General features: G+C 37.4%; 1 protein-coding gene across 2 annotated transcripts in view; it reads right to left on the reverse strand.

Moving 5' to 3' along the window:
- Positions 1-8627: 8627 nt before the first annotated feature.
- Positions 8628-26844, reverse strand: part of src (v-src avian sarcoma (Schmidt-Ruppin A-2) viral oncogene homolog) — a 62164-nt gene continuing 43947 nt past the window's right edge. For both annotated transcript variants that reach the window (XM_056241267.1, XM_056241268.1), the window contains 8 exons: positions 23423-23526; positions 18647-18796; positions 17414-17569; positions 17085-17264; positions 16838-16914; positions 15623-15776; positions 15297-15428; positions 8628-8889 (listed from right to left, as the gene is read on the reverse strand). In XM_056241267.1, the coding sequence (XP_056097242.1) occupies positions 8681-8889; positions 15297-15428; positions 15623-15776; positions 16838-16914; positions 17085-17264; positions 17414-17569; positions 18647-18796; positions 23423-23526 (1162 nt within the window). In that variant the 3' untranslated portion in view covers positions 8628-8680. The remainder of the gene's footprint in view (positions 8890-15296; positions 15429-15622; positions 15777-16837; positions 16915-17084; positions 17265-17413; positions 17570-18646; positions 18797-23422; positions 23527-26844) is intronic.

The following is a 26844-nucleotide window of genomic DNA, read 5'->3' on the forward strand; positions in this document are numbered from 1 at the left end:
CTCATCTCTAATGATGCCACGTAACATGACATTTAATGATGTCTGTGTGAGAAAAAAACAGCACGTGACTTCAGGGGGTTTGGTGCCTCCGTGTTCAAAACCCATAATCAGCCTCCTGTGTGCCAACAAATTGCTTCAAACAGGCTTCAAACAAATGTTGCAGCACTTCCTGGATGTTTTATGGTCTCACAGCACAGAAGAGTCTCTCACACATGATCACTTCCTGGAAACAAACAGTCATGTCTTGTTCACATTAATGCTTAACAAATGCTAGGGCTACTGCCTGGAAGGGTTTACACATCATGTCGGGCTTGCTGTTGTTTGCACATAAAGGCCTGTGATATGTGGAACAGATGTGAGACGTTCAACACAACACATCAGGTACAGCCATTATGGCACATATCAAGTCCACACTTCTTATCTAGTGGATGGATCTCACAAAGCCTGTCAAGAACACGTACAAGCCATATGATAATAATAAATTGAATTTTCAATTGTCCTGCATTTTCAATTATGGGAGGCAGTTCAAATATCAGAAGAATAACGCTTGGTATTTTAAAAATGTGTAAACAGTAAAATTTGTCAACAGTAAAAATGTGCAGACGCATTGTGATATTTTGATTTTTTGGATAAATGTGTTAAAAAGGCTTAATTTCTTTTCTGGATTTCATTGGCAGGAAATGTGATCTAGGCCCAGTTGCATAAACAGTTATGGTAAGACTGAGTCTTAAGAACTAGTCTGACCAACTAGCAGTTAGTCAACAGATAACCAGTCTTACTTTCTGGAATCATATTAGCCCAATCTGCTTGTTAAAGTAACTTACTTAAAATTTTTTATTTTAGTTGACAAACTTGTAAGACTAGTCTAAGCACAGTTTATGCAACTGGCCATGACATATTTTCGTGGCTTTTTAAACAATATGGTTTGTTACCTCTACAGGTTTACTGCAGTTAAGTTCAGTCCCATGCATGCTCATTAACAGCATAAGGTTCAAAGATTTATTGATTTAAGGTTTATTCAGCATGGAAGGTGAAACATGCAGATAAAAATTGCTGATCTTATTACATGGCTTCATATGCTGTAAAATAAAACTAATCTTGCCCAGCATCCATCATTGTACTTGACATAGTACAAAAAAATATAGGCCTATATCATGGCCACAAATTAAGAATTCGTTCTCACAACTTTTTAATTTGTTCTCCTCGTTTTAGTAAATTGAGGCCACGTTGTACTAATTCGTTAACTTGTTTTAATTCAACTAAAACAAGGTAATGAATTATTAAATCGTGCACATGATTTAGTAAAATGAGGGAACGAATTTAGTAAAACGAACTGACATATTAGGATATGTTTACACAACAACGATGTACTAAAAACTGAAAGGTTTTTCCTTTGCATTTTTCGAGAACAGACGACAACATTGTTAAAATGATCCCGTTCACACGGATCTGTGAAAAAACGACTAGAAACACTGTATTATTCATGCCAGGCCAGTAGTTGGCGATGTCACTTTGTAAAGAAACACAATGCACCAGTAGACTGAACACGTAATATGCGTGCGCATGACGTCACCAGTTTCACAAATTTGCCGGTGTTTAAAAAAAAAATTTTTTTACACAGAGATGATAACGTGTTGTTTTCAAAAACTTTTGAAAAGTGTGCATTTTCAGGCCCCCAAAACGCTGTTGTCGTGTAAATGAACAGCCAAAACGCATAAAACGCTGTTGTCGTGTAAACTGCCCCTCAGTAAGTCTATAGACTTACTATATATTATAAATCAAATCATTAAAGCCAGTATAACAAATACTATTATAATTTACTGTATTAATAGTTTGCAAAATTTTAACACAATTACAATAATGAGAATAAGATATTTTGGATTTTGGTAATGACAAATGTGGGTAAATGTATTTAATAGGCTATATTATTTTGGGGTCATACAAAATTGGAAAACATCATATACACCGGTCAAAAGTTTGGAAGCATTACAATGTTTAATGTTTTTGAAAGAAGTCTCTTATGCTCATCAAGCCTGCATTTATTTGATCAAAGATACAGAAAAACAGTAATATTGTGAAATATTATTACGATTTAAAATAATAAATTTTCCTGTGATCAAAGCTGAATTTTCAGCATCATTACTCCAGTCTTCAGTGTCACATGATCCTTCAGAAATCATTCTGATATGATGATTTATTATCAATGCTGGAAACTTGTGCTCGTTAATATTTTTATAGAAATATTTTCTAACAATATATATACTACCGTTTAAAAGTTTGGGGTCAGTAATTTTTTTCTTTCTTCTTTTTGAAAGAAATTATTACTTTTATTCAGCAAGGATATGTTAAATTTATAAAAAGTGATAGTAAAGATTTATATTGTTTGAAAAGGTTTCCATTTCGGAAAAAATGCTTTAAAACTTTTTATTCATCAAATACTCCTGAAAAAAGTATCACAGGTTCCAAAAAAATATTAAGCATCACAACTGTTTCCAACATTAATAATACCGAGTATCAAATCAGCATATTATAATGATTTCTGAAGGATCATGGAGACTGAAGTCTGGAGGAATGATGCTGAAAATTCAGCTTTGCATCACAGAAATAAATTATATTTTAAAGTAAATTAAAATAGAAAACTATTAGCCTAATCTAAATTGTAAAAATATATATATATATATTTTATCAAATAAATGCAGCCTTGATGAGCAGAAGAGACTTCTACAAAAACATTAAAAAAATACAGTAATGTTTCCAAACTTTTGACCGGTTCTGTGCACCTTAAGAAACTTTTTTTAGATATACATTTCAGTCATAAACCTTCGTTAACTTTTTTTTTTGCAGTTGTGAGAAATATGACCCGGCCATGTCCTTGACAGGTTGTGACATTCATCCATTCACGACTATAAAAGGTGCTGTTTTCAGTTTCAAATTCACATAGGACGAGCACGTACCAGGCGGATATGAGCTATATTCATAATCACGACACAAAGTACGCACTTAGAGCAAGTCTATAATGCAATCTTGATAACAGTCATTGTTAACAGACAGCAATATACCAGAGCAAAGATTAAAGTCTCTGGGTTAAGGCAGAGTAAGTTGAGTAATAATGAGGGGAAACAGAATTTCCCCCTGTACTTAATAAGTTAAGTTACCCAACACTACACACACACATCACCAGCAACAAGTTTCTGCAACATCCCGAAAGGCTTTATCTCAGGAAACAGGCTCAGTTTGCAAGAGAGACAGACAGAACTGCCAAAAGGCATAAAAAAGTGCCTAAACTAATGCAACACAAAAAGACACATAACAATCATATTAGTGGCATGTAATACTATAGCTTTGCAGTGAGAATAAGTGAAACACAAGGAGAAAAAGCCCTCACTTAGTAAAAATTTGCTGTAGTAACTTAGTGCTACTGAATTCCATACAGTGTAATTATTAATATGATTCTCCAAAATATATCCAAGAATTGCATTATCATGGTTCGTTGATGCCAAAAACGTTGGTGTTACCATGGTACAGTAATTTTGCCAGATGGTACGTTGATATTGTTACCGTGATGATTAACCTCTTTACATAGCATGCTATTTACAAGGTATTCTGTTACCCGATATTCAGATATGCCAGAAAAATGTGGCGAGAAATGTTGGACTTACATTGTTGCAGCACTTTTTAGACATAAGATTGTAACGTTACTACCATGCGCTCAATAATCTACGACCTGAGAAAAACATTTTAGAAACACAGAATTTAGAAAACGTGACGCATATTTGATGGCAACATACAGTAACGTTAGGCTACCTACGGCTACAGGTAAGTTAGTTAGCCTATACTTTTTTTTTTTTTTTTAAGTCTATGGTATACACATACAGACAGTATACTGTAGGCTAGGCTACATATATATAATGTAAGTTATATTTATTTTCAAGATTCCGGTTTGTGAAAACAGTTTCTGTAAAGATCCATCATCGCAGAGACCATACACTATGACACTTTTTTAACCGTCAAAACACAACCGTCTCATTCAAGCAGTGCAACACTGACTGAAGTTCAATATTTGCTGTTAAGAGTTTAGAAGTTATCGACTGACAAGACATATTTGTGATTTAGGTGAAGCTAAATGAAGTAGCACAGTACCTTTCAAGGCAGCTTTGGTTGTAAGTTGTACCTCCTTGTTTATCTCTCTGACTCCGACTCACCTGCGGTGACTCGCCCGGGAATTTACGAATGCTACTAGGGGCTAGGAAGAAGGAAGACTCATGAATATTAACTACATAACGTGACGTTCGGCCATTTGATTGGCTGAAAGACATAGAGCGTCAACGAAGTGTAAACATGTTACTATATTTTTGTCAATGTGTTAGTTAGTTGGTGAATTATTTTTTATACTGTGGCTGATCTAAAAATATATATATATTTTATAAATGCAATTTTGTCGTTTACTTTTACATTCATAAATCAAAGTCTGCATTCGTGTTTATTGTGTTCAATATTTGTTAAGCAAGCTGTAATGTATATTTATTTTCATATTATCTAATAATAAAAAAAAAACGATAAAAGCTGTTAACCTAAGTTTTGTATGAAATATTTCTTATGGGAATTAATTAGGGTGTGATTGGATGCTGCTTCTGGACCTGAAGGGTTTTTAACAACGTCAACGTGCCTAATTAATATTCATGGTTTAAACCAGAGATTGTTAAACCTTTACTACCCCAGTAAATTATAAACTTGCTAAATTTAATAATAGTATGTATTTTCCCCATGTGCGCCTTCTGTCAACAGTTTGAGGAAACAATTATTTATTTGTTTTGGACTTGTTATTGCAAAGTACTATTTTGGGTTTACTTTTCAAATTTATTTATATTTAAGTATTTATCTTCATCTTTTTGGTGACTCTGAGATCAGGCCTAAATGTATGACCCCAAAACACTTTCGAAATGATTCTCAGGCACTGTTAATAAAGAGTTAGAGAAACAGGAGGTGTTCTTTTGCAGAAGGTGTTCTTTTGCAGAAGGTGTTTGCAACACATGACATGGTTTGGTTTCTAGCACATGCACAGCACACCTACTTTCACAGTTTGCTCAAAGCTTTATTCATAGTCTAACCAGTTATTCATTCTTTCAAAAAAGAGAAGTTTATCCAAGCTCGTAAAATATCAAAAGAAGCCTTTATCACAATAATTTCATGGTGAATAAAAATGTGGGATTTATTTATTTTATCCTGTTAGACGTAATTTCGAACTCAAGTCCAACAAATAAGCAAGATAACTGCGATAATAATTTTCACCTACAGTTTATGGTTAAACTGAATGTAAACAGTGCAGTTTCCATTAACAGACCAGTAGGTGTCGCTAAAGGACAAGAAACTGGCTTTCAGTAGGCAAAACATCGAACATTTAATTAAATTAAGAGACTGAGCTTCTCTGATTAAATCATGCAGTTAGCTTTAAACATTACAATTGCTATTCCTGCATATTAGAGTTTGCATTCTATAGGAATGTGTTTGCCATACTTGAAATTGGAAAGGCCTATTATAGTTATACTTTTTTTTGTAAAGCAAATGGCATGAAATGTTTATTATCATATTAATAATACTAATTATCAGCATGCATATTATAATGCATATATCACAGCAGCATGTACAGTATGCAATTACCCTGCAGTTAAAGATCTGTGCTGCTTACACACGTTGCAGGTTCATTTCTTTGCACAGATGATCCATTAATTTGAGTTAACAAGAATCACTCCATATTGTACCAATTTCCCTTAAACCCTCAGCTTAGTAACATCATAGCAATCGCTTGAGGGCAGATTTTACTGCATTTCCTTTTAGCATCAGCTGTAAAACAGTAACAGGAGATAATAATCAGAGCTATTTTTGTCAAGGAAACCAAATCAGTGCTTAAACTTAAAACATGCTGCTGAAAAAAACCCTCATGCTTAAATCCAAGCTTTAGAAACACAGTTTATTGCACTTAAAAAAAAAAAAGAAAAAAAAAAAGACAACACCATGTCATAATTTTTTTTTAAGTACAAATCTCATTTCAGTGTTATTTCTTACTTTAAAACTGGTCATTGCAGAATTGTACACTGGGAGAAAGTACCTGGAATTTGATTGTGAGCAACTGCAGTTAAAATACAGATAGAAAACAACTGCATAGTTTGAATGCGTTACATGGTTGCACTAATATGGTTACTTGTAGATCTGATTAATTTTCTTTCTTTGTGATCGTTTTATTTTCCAGTTCTACAACACATATGCCGTCATTTCACTCAGGACCAAGAACATGCCATTGTCCATGAACCTGTCAAATATCCTCAATAACACAGAGCGACGCACACAGTGTAGTTTAACTTTGTAACTACCTGTCAGAATCAACCGCAGATTTATTGCAAGTTAAAATAATTAAAAAGAAATAATAAAACACAGTACTTCAGTGTGCTGCGAGTCACACGTAAATACATTTTCCTTAAAGGTGATTTAGCCTACTTAGTGTAACGCAAGAGGCGAAAAAAGAGAGATTTTAAATAAATACACAGCAAATAAAACATGATGGCTTGCCTATTTGTGATTGGCCGCTTCTCTATTCAGCATTAAAAAGCAATCGCATTACATTTCAGTTGCATATCTTAGAAAAAACAGATTTGCGTTGCAACAAGAATGTTCTTTGCGTTTATCTTGAGGGGAGAAACGAGCAAAGAGCTGCTGATCATAAATGAATAAATATGAAAAGAATATTTACAGAAACCATACGAAAGTATTTACAGTATGTCGACAGGCGTCACTCATCTACCAGCTAAAGTACCGCCATTACAGCTGCATGCCATTCTAAACAACTCGACGTTACCCACAATTCACAGTTCCAAACCCTTATGCTCAATGCAACCATCCTCATGTCAGTACAACAACCCCACAATTCAAATCTATTGAGTTCTACACGGTCTCAGCAGTGATTATAATATTTATTCGGGTATCTCAAACCATCACAGTAACTGAGCTAAGATCGGTTTCTAATGTGTAACACCTCACAGCCATGTTCATGGCTTTCTGTGGATCTTATAATGGTAAAGTAGTAGAGACAGAATTGAGCTCCCTCTTCTCATCTCAATATATAACAATGGCTATTTTGCATATTGGCAACTTTGTGTGTGTGTGACTGTGTGTGTGTCAGAATTTGTCTCAAAAAAGCTAAAACAACTGAAAAAGATCAAATGTTTGAAATTCAAGCATTTAAAAAGCTTTGAGGAGACATCTCTTGAAGAATTTTCATGAGTGTTAAAAGGAATAGTTCACATAACATGTCATAATTCACTCATTGTCGAGTCTTTCCAAACTTTTATGGTGTTATTGTTGCCGTAGGATACAAAAAGAGACGTTTAGCGGACATTTTCCCCATGCAATAAAAGTAAAAGTATCGTATATGGAAAAGAGCAGCATGAACATTCAGCTAAACGTCTCAGTTGTGTTTGGAAAGACATGATGGTTATTTTTCAGTGTACTATCCCTTTAAATTCTATAGGTACAAAGCCTGCTCATCCCCTTTGATACAAAAAAAAAAATACATTAATAAAAATACATTTTATACATAATAAAACAGTACAAAATTCTTTTTTTCTTCCTTTGTATTGGCACACAAAGTTTGACTATACAGTCATCTCTGCTTTAAACAAAAACAATGCTATATATATATCAGTAGTAATTTTGAATACTAGAAGAGTAGAATAACTGTATCAAATGAAATCAACATTCTGTACGATTCTCCAATTGTGTATGAGTTCATATCAAAAGGAAGAATGTTTAGTTTCAATTATTTCAGTCCGAACGTTTTTTTTCCCCTCGCCCAATCTGTCATGTGACTAGTGTTCAACCAATCACATTCTTATTCCAGTTGATCCAGGTTGATACAAAAGAAACAAACAAGCAAAGTGGGACAAAAAGCTATTTCCTAGCAGTAAAAGGCATAAAATACCACGTTCAGATACAGACCCTGGATATCTATTGGAAGACATTAACCGGAACGTCCGTTCATCAGAAGAGGGCAGTAAAACAGCTGCGATCGCAGGCGTCAGACGCCTCCTACTGGACAATCACATCTCACACATCTGAGCTTGTGGACGGGGTCGCAGGGTTCATGAAGAACACCGGAGCTGATGGAGCTTGATGCTTTGGGGGGTTTGAAGGGGGATGGGAGAGGAGAGAAATGAGGGATTGTGGGAGGAGGAGGAGGAGGATGAATGACAGATCTGGAGCATCTGCTAAAAGCTTTAGGAGAAAGACGGTGGTGCATCGAGGTCAAGAAAAACAGATCAATCCGCACAGCTTCGGAAATAAAAAGGCTGGACATAATGATCAGCACAACTGAACGTAGTGAAGAAGTGAACTGATGCAGAAAAGATGCATCTCGACTTCCTGTTTTTAGATCATCTGCGATGAAAGCAGTGGAAAACATGCGAGGATAATTACAGAGGGCGATGCTGTGACACGGAGACCATTTGAAAACCCAATAAGTTGCTTAAAACAGGATGAATTAGACCGCTGGATGCTCTGTTGTCATCCCATGTGGATCAATATTGTTTGGGTTATGCCACAGATTACCCGAGGCATAAACCGCATTGGTTTCCTGGTTGGGGAAATGATATCTCTTTCACTGCTTGCACACTTGGCTGGATGGGAATCTCTAGAGGTTCTCGCCGGGCTGGTACTGTGGTTCAGTGGAGGTGAAGTAGTCTTCCAGGAAGCTCTGGAGGTACTCGAAGGTCGGCCTCTCTTCGGGCTCCTTGCGCCAGCAGGTCAGCATGAGCTCGTGAAGGGAGTCCGGGCACTCGGCGGGACAGGGCATCCTGTACCCGCGCTCCACCTGGTCCAGCACCTCCCGGTTCACCATACCTGAGCAGAAGACAGATGTGAAACAGGGTGGATGTGGGTCAGGTGTCAGAATGGGGCTTTTTAACCAGGCAAAGGATGTGGGTCGTCATCAGGGGGGAACAAAAGGAAATTATGTCATGTCCACGGAAAGGGGCTCTTAAAATGTGACATTTAATGTGTGTCCAATCTCAGTCCTGGAAGGCCACTGTCCTACAACGTTTGGCTCCAACTTTGCCTCAATAAACCTGCCTGGAAGTTTCTAGTAAGAGCTTAATTAGCTGGTTCAGTTTTATTGGGGTTGGAGCTAAACTCTGCTGCGCTGTGTTTCCCAAAAGCATCGTGAGCCTAAGTTGATCCTAAGAGACCATTGGTTACACGACAATGATATACTTAAAAGATCAAAGTTTTTTCTTTGAGTTTTCTACGTACAGACGACACCATTGTCAAAACGATCCACGGAAACCCTGTATTCTGCTGCCAGGCCTTTAGATGGCGATGAAACGCTATATATTGAACACGTAATGCGGAGGTGCATGACGTCATCGTCTTCAGAGATTAGCGTTTTTGTTGTTTACACGGAGACCATTTTCAAAAACTTGCACTTTGAAACCCGTTTTCAAAACTTTGCATTCTCAGTCACTCAAAATGCTGTTGTCGTGTAAACAAATGGCCAAAACACATAAAAAGTTTTACGTTTTTCAATTTCGTCTAAACAGCCCCTTAGGCTTACGATGCTTCTGAGAGACGCAGCCCTGGACAGTGGCCCTCAGGGAGCAGGATTGAACATCCCTGATCTAAGTTTTAGAATTTTTGTATTTGTTTGGATGCCGAATAATGAGAATAATTTTGAGTGATAATAATTCTTATTTAATAATCATTATAAAATGAAATGATAAAATACAGGGTCTAAAATTAACCCCAAATGCGAGTAAAAATTGGCGTTGGCGTGTATATTAAACGGTGTCACTCGCCGGTTGACTGGTAACATTTTATGAATTCTAACAATGCATGAACGAGAATAAACGTGAATGACACTCGAGACAGTTGATGGGCCAGTGTTTCATCGTCATGAAAGTTTAAGCCAGTGTTTCTCAACCTCTCCTGCAGGGACCCCCTGACAGGCCATGTTTCTGTTTTAACCCTGAAATGGCACACCTGATTCAAGTCATTAAAGGCTTAATGAGTAGTTGACTAATTGATTAATTGAACTATTCCTACTCTAATTACTCATTAAGCCTTTAATTACTTGAATCAGGTGTGCCATTTCAGAGTTAAAACAAAAACATGGCCTGTCAGGGGGTCCCTGCAGGAGAGGTTGAGAAACACTGGTTTAAGCCCTAACTTAAAGCTGCAGTCCGTAGTTTTTCCTCTTTGTCGCCATCTCTGTTCGAAATCTGCAAGTGCAGTCACTATCAACTTTACGTGAGTTGTGCCTCGGCACGGCACAGCGCGGATGAACACAATGTTTGAGGAGAGTGTGTGTCTGTCAGTCACCGCGCCGGTGTGGATACTGGCATTCAGAATCACAGATTATTCTTTTTGAAAGTATGACCATCCACTTTTGTTCTGACCAACTACTGGAAAAAACATTGAATGCCCTTATTATTTATTTATCCTTGTTTTCGCATGGGTCCGGTTGCAGTCTCTTTTTTTCTGTAGCCACTCCGAAGTCCGAAGTCTTTTGCATTTTACAACGGGTGAATCTGTTGTCACTGGTGATTGTCGTTTGAACCTTTCTGGATCCGCCATCAAATTGAACAGATAAGTTTAATTATATCAAGTTCTGTGAGAAAAGGCTATAAATCTCCACCTCCAGCATCCTCACACGCAATATAGCCGACTAGCCGAGACTCTTCTTTATGTGTACAGATGTGACGTAATGACTCAATATAGCCTACTAGCCGAGACTCTTCTTTATGTGTACAGATGTGACGTAATGACTCAATATAGTCTACTAGCCGAGACTCTTCTTTATGTGTACAGATGTGACGTAATGACTCAATATAGCCTACTAGCCGAGACACTTCTTTATGTGTACAGATGTGGCGTAATGACTCAATATAGCCTACTAGCCGAGACTCTTCTTTATGTGTACAGATGTGACGTAATGACTCAATATAGCCTACTAGCCGAGACTCTTCTTTATGTGTACAGATGTGACGTAATGACTCAATATAGCCGACTAGCCGAGACTCGTCTTTATGTGTACAGATGTGACGTAATGACTCAATAAAGCCGACTAGCCGAGACTCTTCTTTATGTGTACAGATGTGACGTAATGACTCAATATAGTCTACTAGCCGAGACTCTTCTTTATGTGTACAGATGTGACGTAATGACTCAATATAGCCGACTAGCCGAGACTCTTCTTTATGTGTACAGATGTGACGTTATGACTCAATATAGCCGACTAGCCGAGACTCTTCTTTATGTGTACAGATGTGACGTAATGACTCAATATAGCCGACTAGCCGAGACTCTTCTTTATGTGTACAGATGTGACGTAATGACTCAATATAGTCTACTAGCCGAGACTCTTCTTTATGTGTACAGATGTGACGTAATGACTCAATATAGTCTACTAGCCGAGACTCTTCTTTATGTGTACAGATGTGACGTAATGACTCAATATAGCCCACTAGCCGAGACTCTTCTTTATGTGTACAGATGTGACGTAATGACTCAATATAGCCTACTAGCCGAGACTCTTCTTTATGTGTACAGATGTGACGTAATGACTCAATATAGCCGACTAGCCGAGACTCTTCTTTATGTGTACAGATGTGACGTAATGACTCAATATAGCCGACTAGCCGAGACTCTTCTTTATGTGTACAGATGTGACGTAATGACTCAATATAGTCTACTAGCCGAGACTCTTCTTTATGTGTACAGATGTGACGTAATGACTCAATATAGCCGACTAGCCGAGACTCTTCTTTATGTGTACAGATGTGACGTAATGACTCAATATAGCCGACTAGCCGAGACTCTTCTTTATGTGTACAGATGTGACGTAATGACTCAATATAGCTTATACTAGCCGAGACTCTTCTTTATGTGTACAGATGTGACGTAATGACTCAATATAGTCTACTAGCCGAGACTCTTCTTTATGTGTACAGATGTGACGTAATGACTCAATATAGTCTACTAGCCGAGACTCTTCTTTATGTGTACAGATGTGACGTAATGACTCAATATAGCCCACTAGCCGAGACTCTTCTTTATGTGTACAGATGTGACGTAATGACTCAATATAGCCTACTAGCCGAGACTCTTCTTTATGTGTACAGATGTGACGTAATGACTCAATATAGCCGACTAGCCGAGACTCTTCTTTATGTGTACAGATGTGACGTAATGACTCAATATAGCCGACTAGCCGAGACTCTTCTTTATGTGTACAGATGTGACGTAATGACTCAATATAGTCTACTAGCCGAGACTCTTCTTTATGTGTACAGATGTGACGTAATGACTCAATATAGCCGACTAGCCGAGACTCTTCTTTATGTGTACAGATGTGACGTAATGACTCAATATAGCCGACTAGCCGAGACTCTTCTTTATGTGTACAGATGTGACGTAATGACTCAATATAGCTTATACTAGCCGAGACTCTTCTTTATGTGTACAGATGTGACGTAATGACTCAATATAGCCTACTAGCCGAGACTCTTCTTTATGTGTACAGATGTGACGTAATGACTCAATATAGCCTACTAGCCGAGACTCTTCTTTATGTGTACAGATGTGACGTAATGACTCAATATAGCCGACTAGCCGAGACTCTTCTTTATGTGTACAGATGTGACGTAATGACTCAATATAGCAGACTAGCCGAGACTCTTCTTTATGTGTACAGATGTGACGTAATGACTCAATATAGCCTACTAGCCGAGACTCTTCTTTATGTGTACAGATGTGACGTAATGACTCAATATAGCCTACTAGCCGAGACTCTTCTTTATGTGTACAGATGTGACGTAATGACTCAATATAGCCTACTAGCCGAGACTCTTCTTTATGTGTACAGATGTGACGTAATGACTCAATATAGCCGACTAGCCGAGACTCTTCTTTATGTGTACAGATGTGACGTAATGACTCAATATAGCAGACTAGCCGAGACTCTTCTTTATGTGTACAGATGTGACGTAATGACTCAATATAGTCTACTAGCCGAGACTCTTCTTTATGTGTACAGATGTGACGTAATGACTCAATATAGTCTACTAGCCGAGACTCTTCTTTATGTGTACAGATGTGACGTAATGACTCAATATAGCCGACTAGCCGAGACTCTTCTTTATGTGTACAGATGTGACGTAATGACTCAATATAGCCTACTAGCCGAGACTCTTCTTTATGTGTACAGATGTGACGTAATGACTCAATATAGCCGACTAGCCGAGACTCTTCTTTATGTGTACAGATGTGACGTAATGACTCAATATAGCCTACTAGCCGAGACTCTTCTTTATGTGTACAGATGTGACGTAATGACTCAATATAGCCGACTAGCCGAGACTCTTCTTTATGTGTTCAGATGTGACGTAATGACTCAATATAGCCGACTAGCCGAGACTCTTCTTTATGTGTACAGATGTGACGTAATGACTCAATATAGCCGACTAGCCGAGACTCTTCTTTATGTGTACAGATGTGACGTTATGACTCAATATAGCCGACTAGCCGAGACTCTTCTTTATGTGTACAGATGTGACGTTATGACTCAATATAGCCGACTAGCCGAGACTCTTCTTTATGTGTACAGATGTGGCGTAATGACTCAATATAGCCGACTAGCCGAGACTCTTCTTTATGTGTACAGATGTGACGTAATGACTCAATATAGCCTACTAGCCGAGACTCTTCTTTATGTGTACAGATGTGACGTTATGACTCAATATAGCCGACTAGCCGAGACTCTTCTTTATGTGTACAGATGTGACGTTATGACTCAATATAGCCGACTAGCCGAGACTCTTCTTTATGTGTACAGATGTGACGTAATGACTCAATATAGCCGACTAGCCGAGACTCTTCTTTATGTGTACAGATGTGACGTAATGACTCAATATACTCTACTAGCCGAGACTCTTCTTTATGTGTACAGATGTGACGTTATGACTCAATATAGCTGACTAGCCGAGACTCTTCTTTATGTGTACAGATGTGACGTAATGACTCAATATAGTCTACTAGCCGAGACTCTACTTTATGTGTACAGATGTGACGTAATGACTCAATATAGCCTACTAGCCGAGACTCTTCTTTATGTGTACAGATGTGACGTTATGACTCAATATAGCTGACTAGCCGAGACTCTTCTTTATGTGTACAGATGTGACGTAATGACTCAATATAGTCTACTAGCCGAGACTCTTCTTTATGTGTACAGATGTGACGTAATGACTCAATATAGCCGAGACTCTTCTTTATGTGTACAGATGTGACGTTATGACTCAATATAGCCGACTAGCCGAGACTCTTCTTTATGTGTACAGATGTGACGTTATGACTCAATATAGCTGACTAGCCGAGACTCTTCTTTATGTGTACAGATGTGACGTAATGACTCAATATAGCTGACTAGCCGAGACTCTTCTTTATGTGTACAGATGTGACGTAATGACTCAATATAGTCTACTAGCTGAGACTCTTTTTTATGTGTACAGATGTGACGTAATGACTCAATATAGCCCACTAGCCGAGACTCTTCTTTATGTGTACAGATGTGACGTAATGACTCAATATAGCCCACTAGCCGAGACTCTTCTTTATATGTACAGATGTGACGTAATGACTCAATATAGCCTACTAGCCGAGACTCTTCTTTATGTGTACAGATGTGACGTAATGACTCAATATAGCCGACTAGCCGAGACTCTTCTTTATGTGTACAGATGTGACGTAATGACTCAATATAGCCGACTAGCCGAGACTCTTCTTTATGTGTACAGATGTGACGTAATGACTCAATATAGCCGACTAGCCGAGACTCTTCTTTATGTGTACAGATGTGACGTAATGACTCAATATAGTCTACTAGCCGAGACTCTTCTTTATGTGTACAGATGTGACGTAATGACTCAATATAGTCTACTAGCCGAGACTCTTCTTTATGTGTACAGATGTGACGTAATGACTCAATATAGCCGACTAGCCGAGACTCTTCTTGATGTACAGATGTGACGTTTCTATCTATCTAAAAATATTTTATTAGTTTTGTAGATGATGAAACCCAGCATCGGACTCAATACTTTAAAACATTTATTCCATTTTGAAAAAATATATAATCTATAAGTCATTTTAAAAAATGTACATTTGAATCTAGAGAACCAGTGACTCAATAACTGGTACAACAATAATGACTCTTGGAGTAATACTGGAATGACTGGAAACATGGAGAGCGGTAGTACCTGGATAAGGCACCCTGCCTTTGGTCGTCAGCTCCGTCAGTAAGACGCCAAACGACCACACGTCAGATTTAATGGTGAAGCGCCCGTACAGAGCCGCCTCTGGCGCAGTCCACTTGATGGGAAACTTTGCTCCTGTTGTAATAATGATTTAAGAGAGCCCTGTCACCATGATTAAACCCATTCAATTAAGGTCGAACTGTATAAAAGGCAACAGTATTAACTCTTGAAAATGAGACAATGACGTCACGGCCTCAGGAAAACTGAAGACGTGAAGAAAATGGAAAACGACCACATGCAGCAAAAAGAGTTGTTGTGTCCCTCCTCACCCTGTCTGGCTGTGTATTCGTTGTCCTCGATGAGTCGAGCAAGGCCGAAGTCAGCGACTTTACACACCAGGTTCTCACCCACCAGGATGTTGGCAGCCCTGAGGTCCCTGTGCACATAGTTCATTCTTTCCACGTACGCCATTCCAGAGGCGATCTGAGGACAACACATACATTATAACACTGCCGGGCTCAGTGCCACCCTCCAGAGTATCCACAGAATATAAATAGATTTATATACAATATGAAGACAATGACAGTGGCGTTTGCCCATGCAAAAACTGCACAACAATGGTGTTTTTTATTTTTAGTGAGATGCTCTTTAATATATTCAGGTCTCTAAATATGGTTTGTCCTTCAATGCAGGGTTAGTTTTCAATTTGGAGTTTTGTTTATTTTGTCCTTTCAGTTTATTTTTTTGTTCCATGACGGTTTTTTTAATTCACTTCTTTTTTTTTATTACAAATTTAGTTTTTTCAGGACCACCTAGTGTTATATAGTGGGGTTTTCATGTTTAATTAACGCAGGTTGTAAGATTGGAAAACTTTACAATTAATATCTCGATCAAAACTAAAATTAGTTTGTGACTATTACGGTTTTATTTTTTGCAATCATGAAAATGTGTTTAAGTTTAGCTACAGCTCCAATATAATTTAATTCTATTAGATTTTGAATATATATTATATTAGTATGTTTTTTAAAACTAATTAATACTTTTGTGCATTCAATTATACTGTTCTTTTGAACTTTCTGTTCATCAACGAATCTTAAAAAAATATATATCATAGTTTCCACAAAAATATGAAGCAGCACAACTGTTTTCAACATTGAAAATAATCAGAAATGTTTCTTGAGCAGCAAATCATCATATTAGAATGATTTCTGAAGGATCATGTGACACTGAAGACTGGAGTAATGATGCTGAAAATTCAGCTTTGCATCACAGAAATAAATTACATTTTAATATATATTAAAATAGAAAACAGTTATATTGAATTGTAATAATATTTCACAATTTCACTGTTTTTACTGTATTTTTGATCAAATAAATGCAGCCTTCGTGAGAAGAGACTTCTTTAAAAAACATAAAAAAAATCGTACACACCCCAAACTTGTGATCCGTTGTGTATATTGTCTAATACAATGTTTTTAGTATCAAATGTTTTTGTTTTTGATTTCATTACTAGATGATATATGACAATGCCAGTGTAAAAGTACCTGAGACGCCATATCCACAAGCTGAGGCAACCGCAGCATTTTCCCCATGTCACCCTTCAGGAAATCTAACAGGCTTCCTGTGAAAGCAGAAATCACACCTTGACATCTTCATTCACACTTTTATCGGGAGACCTCACAAGAAAGCTGCTAATATCCAGATTTGATGCTCTAGTTACACATCCTTCTGTCAGTTCTTATTTCTTAGGCTTCTTTATCCCAATATAGTTCACTGAATGTCCGCACTGACCTTGTCCCATGTACTCAGTGACGATGTAAATGGGCTCCTCGGAGACGACAGCGTACAGCTGCACCAGCTTCTCGTGGCGGAGTTTCTTCATCACCTGCGCTTCCTGCAGGAAGGCCTCGGGAGACATCGTGCCCGGCTTCAGGGTCTTGATGGCCACGCGTGTCGTGCCATTCCAGGTGCCTGATGAGGGGGGAAAGGACACTCAATCATGAAACAAGCTTTGTCTGTTATGTGAATGCATCATTACACAAGCACACTGGTATTATACTACTTATTTAACTCACAAAGCTCCATTTTTTGGGGAAGGAAGTTGAAAGAAGAAGTCTTACCCATCCAGACCTCTCCGAAACAGCCCTGGCCCAGTTTGACGTCCAGTCTCAGAGAGTCACGTGGGATCTCCCAGGCGTCCCGTGCCAGACCCTGAGTCTGAGGCTTCAGGACTGGACACACGTCAGTCAGACAGTGACACAGGCCGTCTGCGTGCTCTGTGACACACACGCCGACAGGAGGAAGTGTGTTAATGTTTCTCACAATATTTTCAAATCTGTTTTTAGAAAATTGCTAGTTCTGGTTCGTTCTGATTCCATACTAAGCTGCTATGCTGATTGCCAACTATATTTGATATAACCTATAAATATATATATATATATATATATATATATATATATATATATATATATATATATATATACACACAACCATAATTATTATATTATATTATTTTCTATAGTAATAATAAAATAATTATACTAATTATATAAATTTAATATTAATAATAATATATATAACCATAGTTATTATTTTCTAAAGCAATAATAAATATTCAAATAAAAGTATAATTAATATTTTCAGTAATACTAATATTTTATATATTAATTAATATATATATATATATATATATATATATATATATATATATATATATATATTTACATATAACTATATATATATATATATATATATATATATATATATATATATATATATATATATAACTTAATTCTATAGTAATAATAATACAATTAATAAATCACTAAAATGTGCATTAATATTAATATGAATATAATAAAATTTTAATAATAACTGAATAATAAAACAACTAAAATAAAAAATAAAAATGGATTATTATTTTCAATCACTTAAAATAAAAACATACATTATTACTATTAGGATTATTGTTGATAATAACAATAACATATTTGTTTTATTTTTAATAATAATCATCAAAATAAAATAAATAACACTTATATAACTCATAAATAACGTAATAAATATGAATTTCTTTAGTTAATCTTCATATTAGGCCCATTTTAACACTCTTTTTCGGGTTTTTAACACCTAGAGCAGTTCAGGGTCTCTCGTGGCTTACTGCTTTAATCACAATCATTAGAAGTGAAGGATCATTCATTATGCAATTGCTTTATGCCATTTCTCTATTTATAGGTTTTAACTAATCCTTATTTTGCAACAACCTTAGTTCCCACTTCCAGAAATAAGAGTGTGTATCACTTCCCTCCACAGACATTCAGAAACAAGCAGGTGTCTATGAGAAAGAGACTCACGGCGGTAGTGGTTGACCAGCTGCTGTAAAGTACTAAACTGAGTGCGTGATGTGATGTAAAACCCCCCGCTGTCCAGCTTCCTGATCTTGTAATGTTTGACATTTAGGCCCTTGACATTGTCGTAATCCAGGACGGAAAGACAGTAGGCACCTAAAAAACACAAAGAATGGATTTGAGGGATGAAGTCTGAGTCGTGAAGTGCTCTCGGTGACATGGAGATTCGAAACTGTCAGATTCTACACTTTTGTAGCATTTTATTTTTCTCTGAAGTCTACTTTCTTTACTTAGAGTCGACTTTAGTTTCTAGCATCAAAAACAACTGTAAATAAGTTTTACATAGCAGATGCTTTAATCCATTTTTTAATCCTGTTAAACCTGTACTTTTAATCCTGACTGTACCTTTAAGACTTCTTTTTGGTGCCAGTTACTGGAGTGTGAAATAGCATGAAGAGTTTCCCTACAAATCCTCCCATTTCAACTTAAATTCAGTTGCTGCCTTACATTAAGTATAATAAACTTATTTCAACTTAAATTATATTAAACTGACTTAAAATTGGGTTGAATCTAGTATAACTTATAAAAAAGTTGAAATTACTTAAACTCAAAATAAGTTAAACAACTTAAAAACATAAGTTGCCATGACTTACTAATTATTAAAAATCTATTTTGTTTTTAAATATTTTTAATGAACTTTCAGACAAAAATTTTTGGTTTAGTATCATATATAATACATAGTTTTTTTGGGGCTCATATAGTATAATATAGTGAGAATATGGAGAGAGACTTATTCAGAGGACTAAACTGAAATTCTTATAGCTTGTAATGTAAATAAATGAGCTCTTAAAATGCATATAAATATCAGTTGTCACTGTACATCTCCCGATATTATATTTGATACACTAACATGATTTGTAAAAAAAAAAAAAAAAAAAGGAGGAATTATGGATAATCAAGTCACCCAAATATGGTTCAGTCCAAAATGTGTTCATCTTAAAATATTAATAACAACATAAAAGTCACGACCTGAAGGGAATGTTTTTACAATTATACTAAAAGGCCTTTTTCTTTAACCAAACAGTTGATGGACCCCATTGACTTTAGATTAGTGTCCAGTTCTCACTATTAACTAACTATTAACTACGACTTTGCTTCAGTAATCTCCTAATTACTGTTTATTAATAGTTAGTAAGGTGGTTAGAGTTAAGTTTAGGTATTGGGTAGAATTAAGGGATGTAGAATATGATCATGCAGAATAAGGCATTAATATGTGCTTTATAAGTACTAATAAACAGCCAATGTCATAGTAATATGCATGCTAATAAGCAACTATAGTTAAAAGTGAGAATTGGACCCTGAACTAAAGTGCTACCCAAAAAACCACTATGGAAGTCAATGGGGTCCATCAACTGTTTGGTTACCCATATTCTATAACAATATCTTCTTTCGTGCTCAACAGAAGACAGAAACTCGTACAGGTTTATGACAGTAAATGACAGAATTTTCATTTTTGGGTGAACTGTTTTTTTTTTGTGTGTGTAAAATGATCTGTAGGGGGCGCTGTCATCATTGCACACATGGCTCATTTATTCATTCCCCCTCTGTCACTTGCTCCCTCATTCCCTCTGCGGTCTCTCTTTGGGGTTTGACTCATCCTTCAGCGTCTCTCGTACTTGTTTTCTCTCGGTCTCTCCGTGCCCCTCGCTGACGCTGTGAGCTGTGAGATATGGCTCACGGTTATAGGCACAGCTATGGGTTGACCTACTTCTTGCTCTTCATCCCTGCAAGCACTTCTCTGACCTTCACATTCCCTTCTTCATCAGGCTCAAACATGCACATACAAGCACTCCATCATCTCAAATGAATATTGTTTGTGTGGAAGTGAAGGTAAAAGGCCATATATGGAGCGTAGATCTTTAAAATGTTTAGAGAGGGAGAAAAGATGGTTGGCAGAGGGAGGAGAGGAGGAATATGAGCATGACTGCGTCTGACAAACTGACACCAGAAAAGGGGAATTCAACTGAACAAGCATGTTGTTCTGATCTGCACTACCAAATACTGAAACGCAACTTATTTTCACGCATGAGTAATTTCCTCCACACGTTGTTTCTTTATTATGCAATAGTTAGCTCCAGTCTCTGAATGTGATTGGCTGTGCGGCGTTCAAACAGCACTGGGACATTTCACTGTTAGTTGTTTGGGAGATGCTTTTATAAATGCCTAAATTAATAACACTCCTAAATTCTTGTTGTGTCATCGACACATGTTGCTTCCATAGACTGTAAAAAAAGATGGACGATGCCCCTTCGCTCTCTTCCATTGGTCAGAAGTGAAGCCGCCAGTGTCTGGATATGGCGCTGACATCTTAAAACTTGAGTCTGCGCAGAAGCGATCTCGGGACCAGACATGCGCAGTCGTGAGCCGGAAGTAAAGCCGCGAAATCAAGGCCCCGCCCTCACTCTCGCAGAATCAATCGCAAGAACACGCTCCGGCACTTTTTTTTATTAATTATAGAAATTTAGATATTAAATTTAAAGCTCCAATCTCCTCAGTCCTCCGAAGATTCCCGAAAAAAAAGTCTGTTGGTGCTGCAGTGACTGTCAATCACAGCTGTCAATCATGACGTCACCCCCACCGCATCAAACAACTAACTGAAAACAAACTTATTTTAAAAACAAACACTTGAAATTACATCAGCGTGATAAAAACTACAGTAAATGACAGAAACCATATTTGGAAAAAACATATTTGAAGAGTAATTTAATTGTTTAGTTGGTCTCACCCGTTGAATAACATGGGGAGGCGGGGTTTATGACCTATACTAGGACCGGCCACCGGGGGGCGATCGAGACGTTTTGGCTTCACTTTTCAGGGCTTGTGCGGCACGCTTGGTTGCTTCCAAGGGGGTAATCCATCGACCAGAGGTTGAAGCCGGCCGGGTGCCGCCATCTTGTAGCAGAACTTCACTTGCGTTAGCATTTCCATTGACTCCCATTCATTTTGGCGTCACTTTGACAGCGAATAACTTTACATCTGAGGCATTTAAAGACTCCATTTGTCCATTATTTATTTCTAAAGAAACACGACAATGTATAAAGGGCTCCATTACCTTCTATGTTACATTATGGCCCCGTAGAAACAGATTTTGTAAAAATAGGCTAACGATTGCGTCATAACCACTCGACTCTCTGTCGCGCTGTACAGAAATTAGCGTACAGACAGGAGGAGAAGCTCGCAGGCAATCGGGGGGACGTCCCGTCAAGAGAGACGCCCCATAGATAATGAGTCCATAAAAGCAACGGAATACTTACTCCTGCTCACTCACGCCAAAGAACTCTTTGCTCAAGTTCCCCGTCTCTGCAAGATTAACGTTGGCAATTTTCACGCACAGCTACTAGAAGATTAACGTCTGTCAGACAGGTTGCTCACGTCATCAAGCTTAGTTTGAGTCGGTTTGAGTCTGCGCGTCAGGAACGGAAGTGCTCAAAAATCGCTAAAAATGGGCTTCAACTGTCTCAACTGAGTTCCAATGAGATGGCTCTGCCCACTTCTTATACTGTCTATGGTTGCTTCCCGACAAATTATCGCTTGCCGTCTATGACGCGCGTGATGTCATCGAGAAGGCGGCACTATCGACTGATAGATTTTGTGAGCGTGAACAATGCATGGCTACCGAAGCGGTGAGTTTTACACTGGATGCCTTGTCATCAGAAAATCCCCCAAAATAAAGAAAACCTGACAGTGGACATATTCCTAGATTGCACAAAGAGGACTGTATGGATTCCTCCAGAGAACTTGAGGTAAAGTATTGTTTTTTATTTTTAGCCAGTAGTAAAAATAAATGTAGCCTTACTCAACGGGTTCCTGAAGAGCCTGCACTATCGTTTTTCACTTTGTCATTGTAGTCCCTCGAGGGAAACATCATAAAGGCTGGAGCACTGCCATAGCTCCACGCATCTTTCCTCCAATACAATATTATACCTATACTTTCATTAAGGTATGTTTGAAAGCTGTGTATGGAAGAGCTGCAGTGCTCCTATTGGTCAATGTCACAGATGTGACGGAACCCGTCGTGGAAGACCGGGAAAAAATGAAACATGCCAGTCTTTCTGTCGTGAAGCAGACGCGGCGTCGGTTGTCATCAACTATGACACACTACTATACGAGATAAAACGATCGATTCTTGCATCCCGACACACATTGTCGTTTACGAATCCCCACGACACCATACGTCAAACGGATCGTGCTAAAATCGTGTAGTCTGAACCGGGCATAAAAACAACTACTTTTTATCAGTTCCTCCATTCCCTGGCCGTGGGATGTCGAACTCGTGACCTTGTGATTCCCTTGATTTCATTCTGACACAATTTTCCATTTATCCTTACAGTTTGACCTATGAATCAATACTGTGTGACCAGACGTATGGTAAAAATGGTACTATATATTCAACTGTAAACATAATTAAAAATGACAATTTAAGTAAACTAAAATTTTTTAATTAAATATATATATATTTTTTATAATAAAATGATACATTTATGTTATTAACAAACAAAATACATAAGTTATAAATAACTTAATAATAATAATAATAATACTATTTTCTATAGTAACAATTAGTAACAATACATTTATTTTATTTTAAATAATACAATAATAATAAATTAAATAAAACAAATACAAAATATAAAATACATTAAATAAAAAAAAAAAAAAAAAAAAAAATAATAATAATAATAATAATAATTTGCGCTTGTAGTTGGTACGGTTCACAATCACCTTTGGTTGTCTCACTCTCTCTGACCAGGAAAGTTCCTCTCCTGTTCTCCAGACTCAAGAGGAGTCGCTCCGAGTCCCTGCGTGTGATTTTTCCAAAGTACCATCTGGACAGAGAGACGGAGAAAGAGAAAAAGAGAGAGAGGGTATTTAGAGGGAGTAATCACATGTAGCATTATATCAGAGACATGCAGCTGGCCAGAAATATATTATGATATTATTTATGCTAGTATGCAGACAGAAATGCGATTCTATTGTGCATTTATGTACACTACTACCATTCAAAAGTTTGGATTTTTTCAAATGTTTTTGAAAAAAGTATCTTATGCTCACCAAGGCTGCTGCATTTATTTATATAGTAAAAACAGTAATATTGTGAAATATTATTACGGTTTCAAATAGCTGTTTTCTATTTGAATATATTTTAAAATGTAATTTATTCCTGTGATGCAAAGCTGAATTTTCAGCATCATTACTCCAGTCTTCAGTGTCACATGATCCTTCAGAAATCATTCCAATATGATGATTTGCTGCTCAAGAAATATCTCTTATCATTATTGTTGAAAACAGTTGTGCTGCTTCATGTTTTTGTGGAAACAGTCATACATTTCAGTATACTTAGATGAATAGAAAGTGAAAAAATCAGCATATGTTTGAAATAGAAATCATTTCTAACATTATAAATGTCTTTACTGTCACTTTTGATCAATTTAATGCATCCTCGCTGAATAAAAGTATTAATTTCTTTAAAAAACAACAACTTTTGAACGGTAGTGTACGCTTAATCATGGCAACACTGTTCTGAAATCATTTACGTGAACTTTTTTGTAGAGTACGTTTTGGGCCTAAAAGTATAACAGTTCTCATCTGAATTGTACTGCATGAAATATTGAACATTGATTCAGGTTGTAATATTCCCATTCCTGGTTCCAGCAACATTAAAAACAATGGTGTTTGGGATTCATGACTGACCCAGTGACATTTAGTGTCTGTAAATCAGCTAGGTTTGTTGTTCGCCGCTCAAGGCAGGCTCTCTCTCAGTCTTACCTTTTCTCCAGAGTCAATCTGAGATGACTGGCAAGGCAAGGGTGGAAAAATGAGTCATTATAGGTTTTCAAAGGAGTGCCTGTGTGTATTTGTTTAATGCGCCAGTCGACGGAGCAACAGCGCACGCGCGCGTGTGTGTGTGTGTGTGTCTCAGGAAATATTACGAGTTACATATGAACAGGACAGACAATAGATGAGCTGCACGGGGGGCATGTTGACGAATTTTACTCGTTCAAGAGGGAAAAGGTCTTTCGGGCATGAGGGTTTTTCTTTCTAACTGATGAGATGGTGGAGAGACCCATAATGATGGAGGACAAGAGAGCAACCATGAAGGGAAAAATGAAGGACTCAAAAGGTCAGACCGGAAGGAGAGAGAGGGGCGAGTGTGAATCAGTTTGTTGGTAACATCACAAAGGCTGAGCTTCAAGTAAAAAAAAAAAAAAAAAGTGGAACTGAAATATTTCTGTACTAAAATACTCACAGTCTTTGCTAAGTGATGATTCATGAACAAATCGTTCTGTTGAGTCAGATTGTTTCCAACGAGGAACAAATTGCTCTCATGAGCTGCTTCTTTTAAATGAATCAGATCAAGGACTCATAGATCAATCACTGAATCAGTCGGGGAGGTTCGAAAATGAACGTGATTCACTCACATGTAGAGCTATATTGACACTGTTATTGAACTGAATTGAATCAACATTGAACTGACTTGAGCTGACTAATTGAACACATTTTTTAAGTCACATTTATGTGATTAAAGTCGAGTCGATATTTACTAGTCGCTGATGATGTTAATAATGAACCAATAAGCCTGAACCTCGAGCCGAGACTCGAACGCGTGTTTCCTTGTGCACAGCTATGGCATTTGACACACTGCTCCTACATAACAGCTTATTTTTATCCGTTCTTTTGTCTTTGGGTCGTTATATTGGCACAGATTTCTGCTCGTTCTAAATCAGATACAGATAAAGTAGCACAGTAAAGATTACATTTACATGAATGCATTAGTGAGAGAGCGATTGCGTGTGAATTAATTCTACTTGGCAGCGTCTAGATATATGCTACAACTGTTCAGTTTCTAAGTTATTTCTTTGATAAATCACAGAACAGTGTTGACAATACATTTCTGCGCAACTGAATCTGCGAGCTACTGTCTGTATGTGTGCGCTTTACAATGCGGCAGCGCATTAGTTTTACTTACGTCTACAATAAGCGGTTTAAAAAGTGCATTCACCCGATCAATTTCAGCATCCAGATGGTATAATCAAACATATCTTGTGGAGCGCTCTCGGAGCATGCATTCATGTGCCATTTTAACTGTTGAATACAGAGCGTAAAAGTGGAATTTTAAATATTTATTTTCCAGTTGCGCCCTCTATAGGCCATGATCAGCGACTAGTTTACATCAAGCTTAAAACATCCTGGGAGAGCATTAAAGGGTTACTTCACCCAAAAATGAAAATTCTGTCAGTAATGACTCACCCTCATGTTGTTCCAACCCCGTAAGACTTTCGTTCATCTTCGGAGCACGAATTAAGATATTTTTGATTCAATCTGAGAGCTGGATCACTCCTCCATAGGCTTCTTAAGGGATCGAAACTGGCCGGCCCAAAAGTTATGAAAGACATCGTTAAAATAGTCCGAATGACTACAGTGGCTCAATCTTAAGTTTATCAAGCGACGAGAATACTTTTTGTGCGCAAAAAACAAACAAAAATAACGACTTTATTCAACTATTCATTTCCTTCTCTGTGGGCCGTGAGATTTCACGTAGTGATATTGCGCAAAGCTTCTGTGTTGTACGTCACACGCAGGCTCACTATTGGCCGACGCTGGTCATGTGTGTAATGCGTGTGACGTACAACCTAGAAGCTTTGCGCAATATCACTACGTGAAATCTCACGGCCAACAGAGAAGAAAATGAATAGTTGAATAAAGTCGTTATTTTTGTTTGTTTTTTGCGCACAAAAAGTATTCTCGTCGCTTGATAAACTTAAGATTGAGCCACTGTAGTCACTCGGACTATTTTAACGATGTCTTTCATAACTTTTGGGCCGGCCAGTTTCGATCCCTTAAGAAGCCTATGGAGGAGTGAGACAGCTCTCAGATTTAATCAAAAATATCTTAATTTGTGTTCCGAAGATGAACGAAAGTCTTACGGGATTGAACAACATGAGGGTGGGTAATTACTGACAGAATTTTCATTTTGGGGTGAACTAACCGCCCTAAAGCCGACAAGTCTGTGCAACTGATTCTGTTATTTTCCTATTCATCGCTGTGAAGCTGCTTTGAAACCATCTGTATTGAATAAAGCCCTATATAAATTGATTATACACCGAAATTAAACTGATTTGTCCAACTATTGTTTTGTTTAGTAA

The sequence above is a fragment of the Rhinichthys klamathensis genome, unplaced genomic scaffold, assembly GCF_029890125.1.
Source record: "Rhinichthys klamathensis goyatoka isolate OS25496 unplaced genomic scaffold, OSU_Roscu_1.1 h1tg000635l_1, whole genome shotgun sequence".
NCBI classification, from domain to species: Eukaryota; Metazoa; Chordata; class Actinopteri; order Cypriniformes; family Leuciscidae; genus Rhinichthys; species Rhinichthys klamathensis.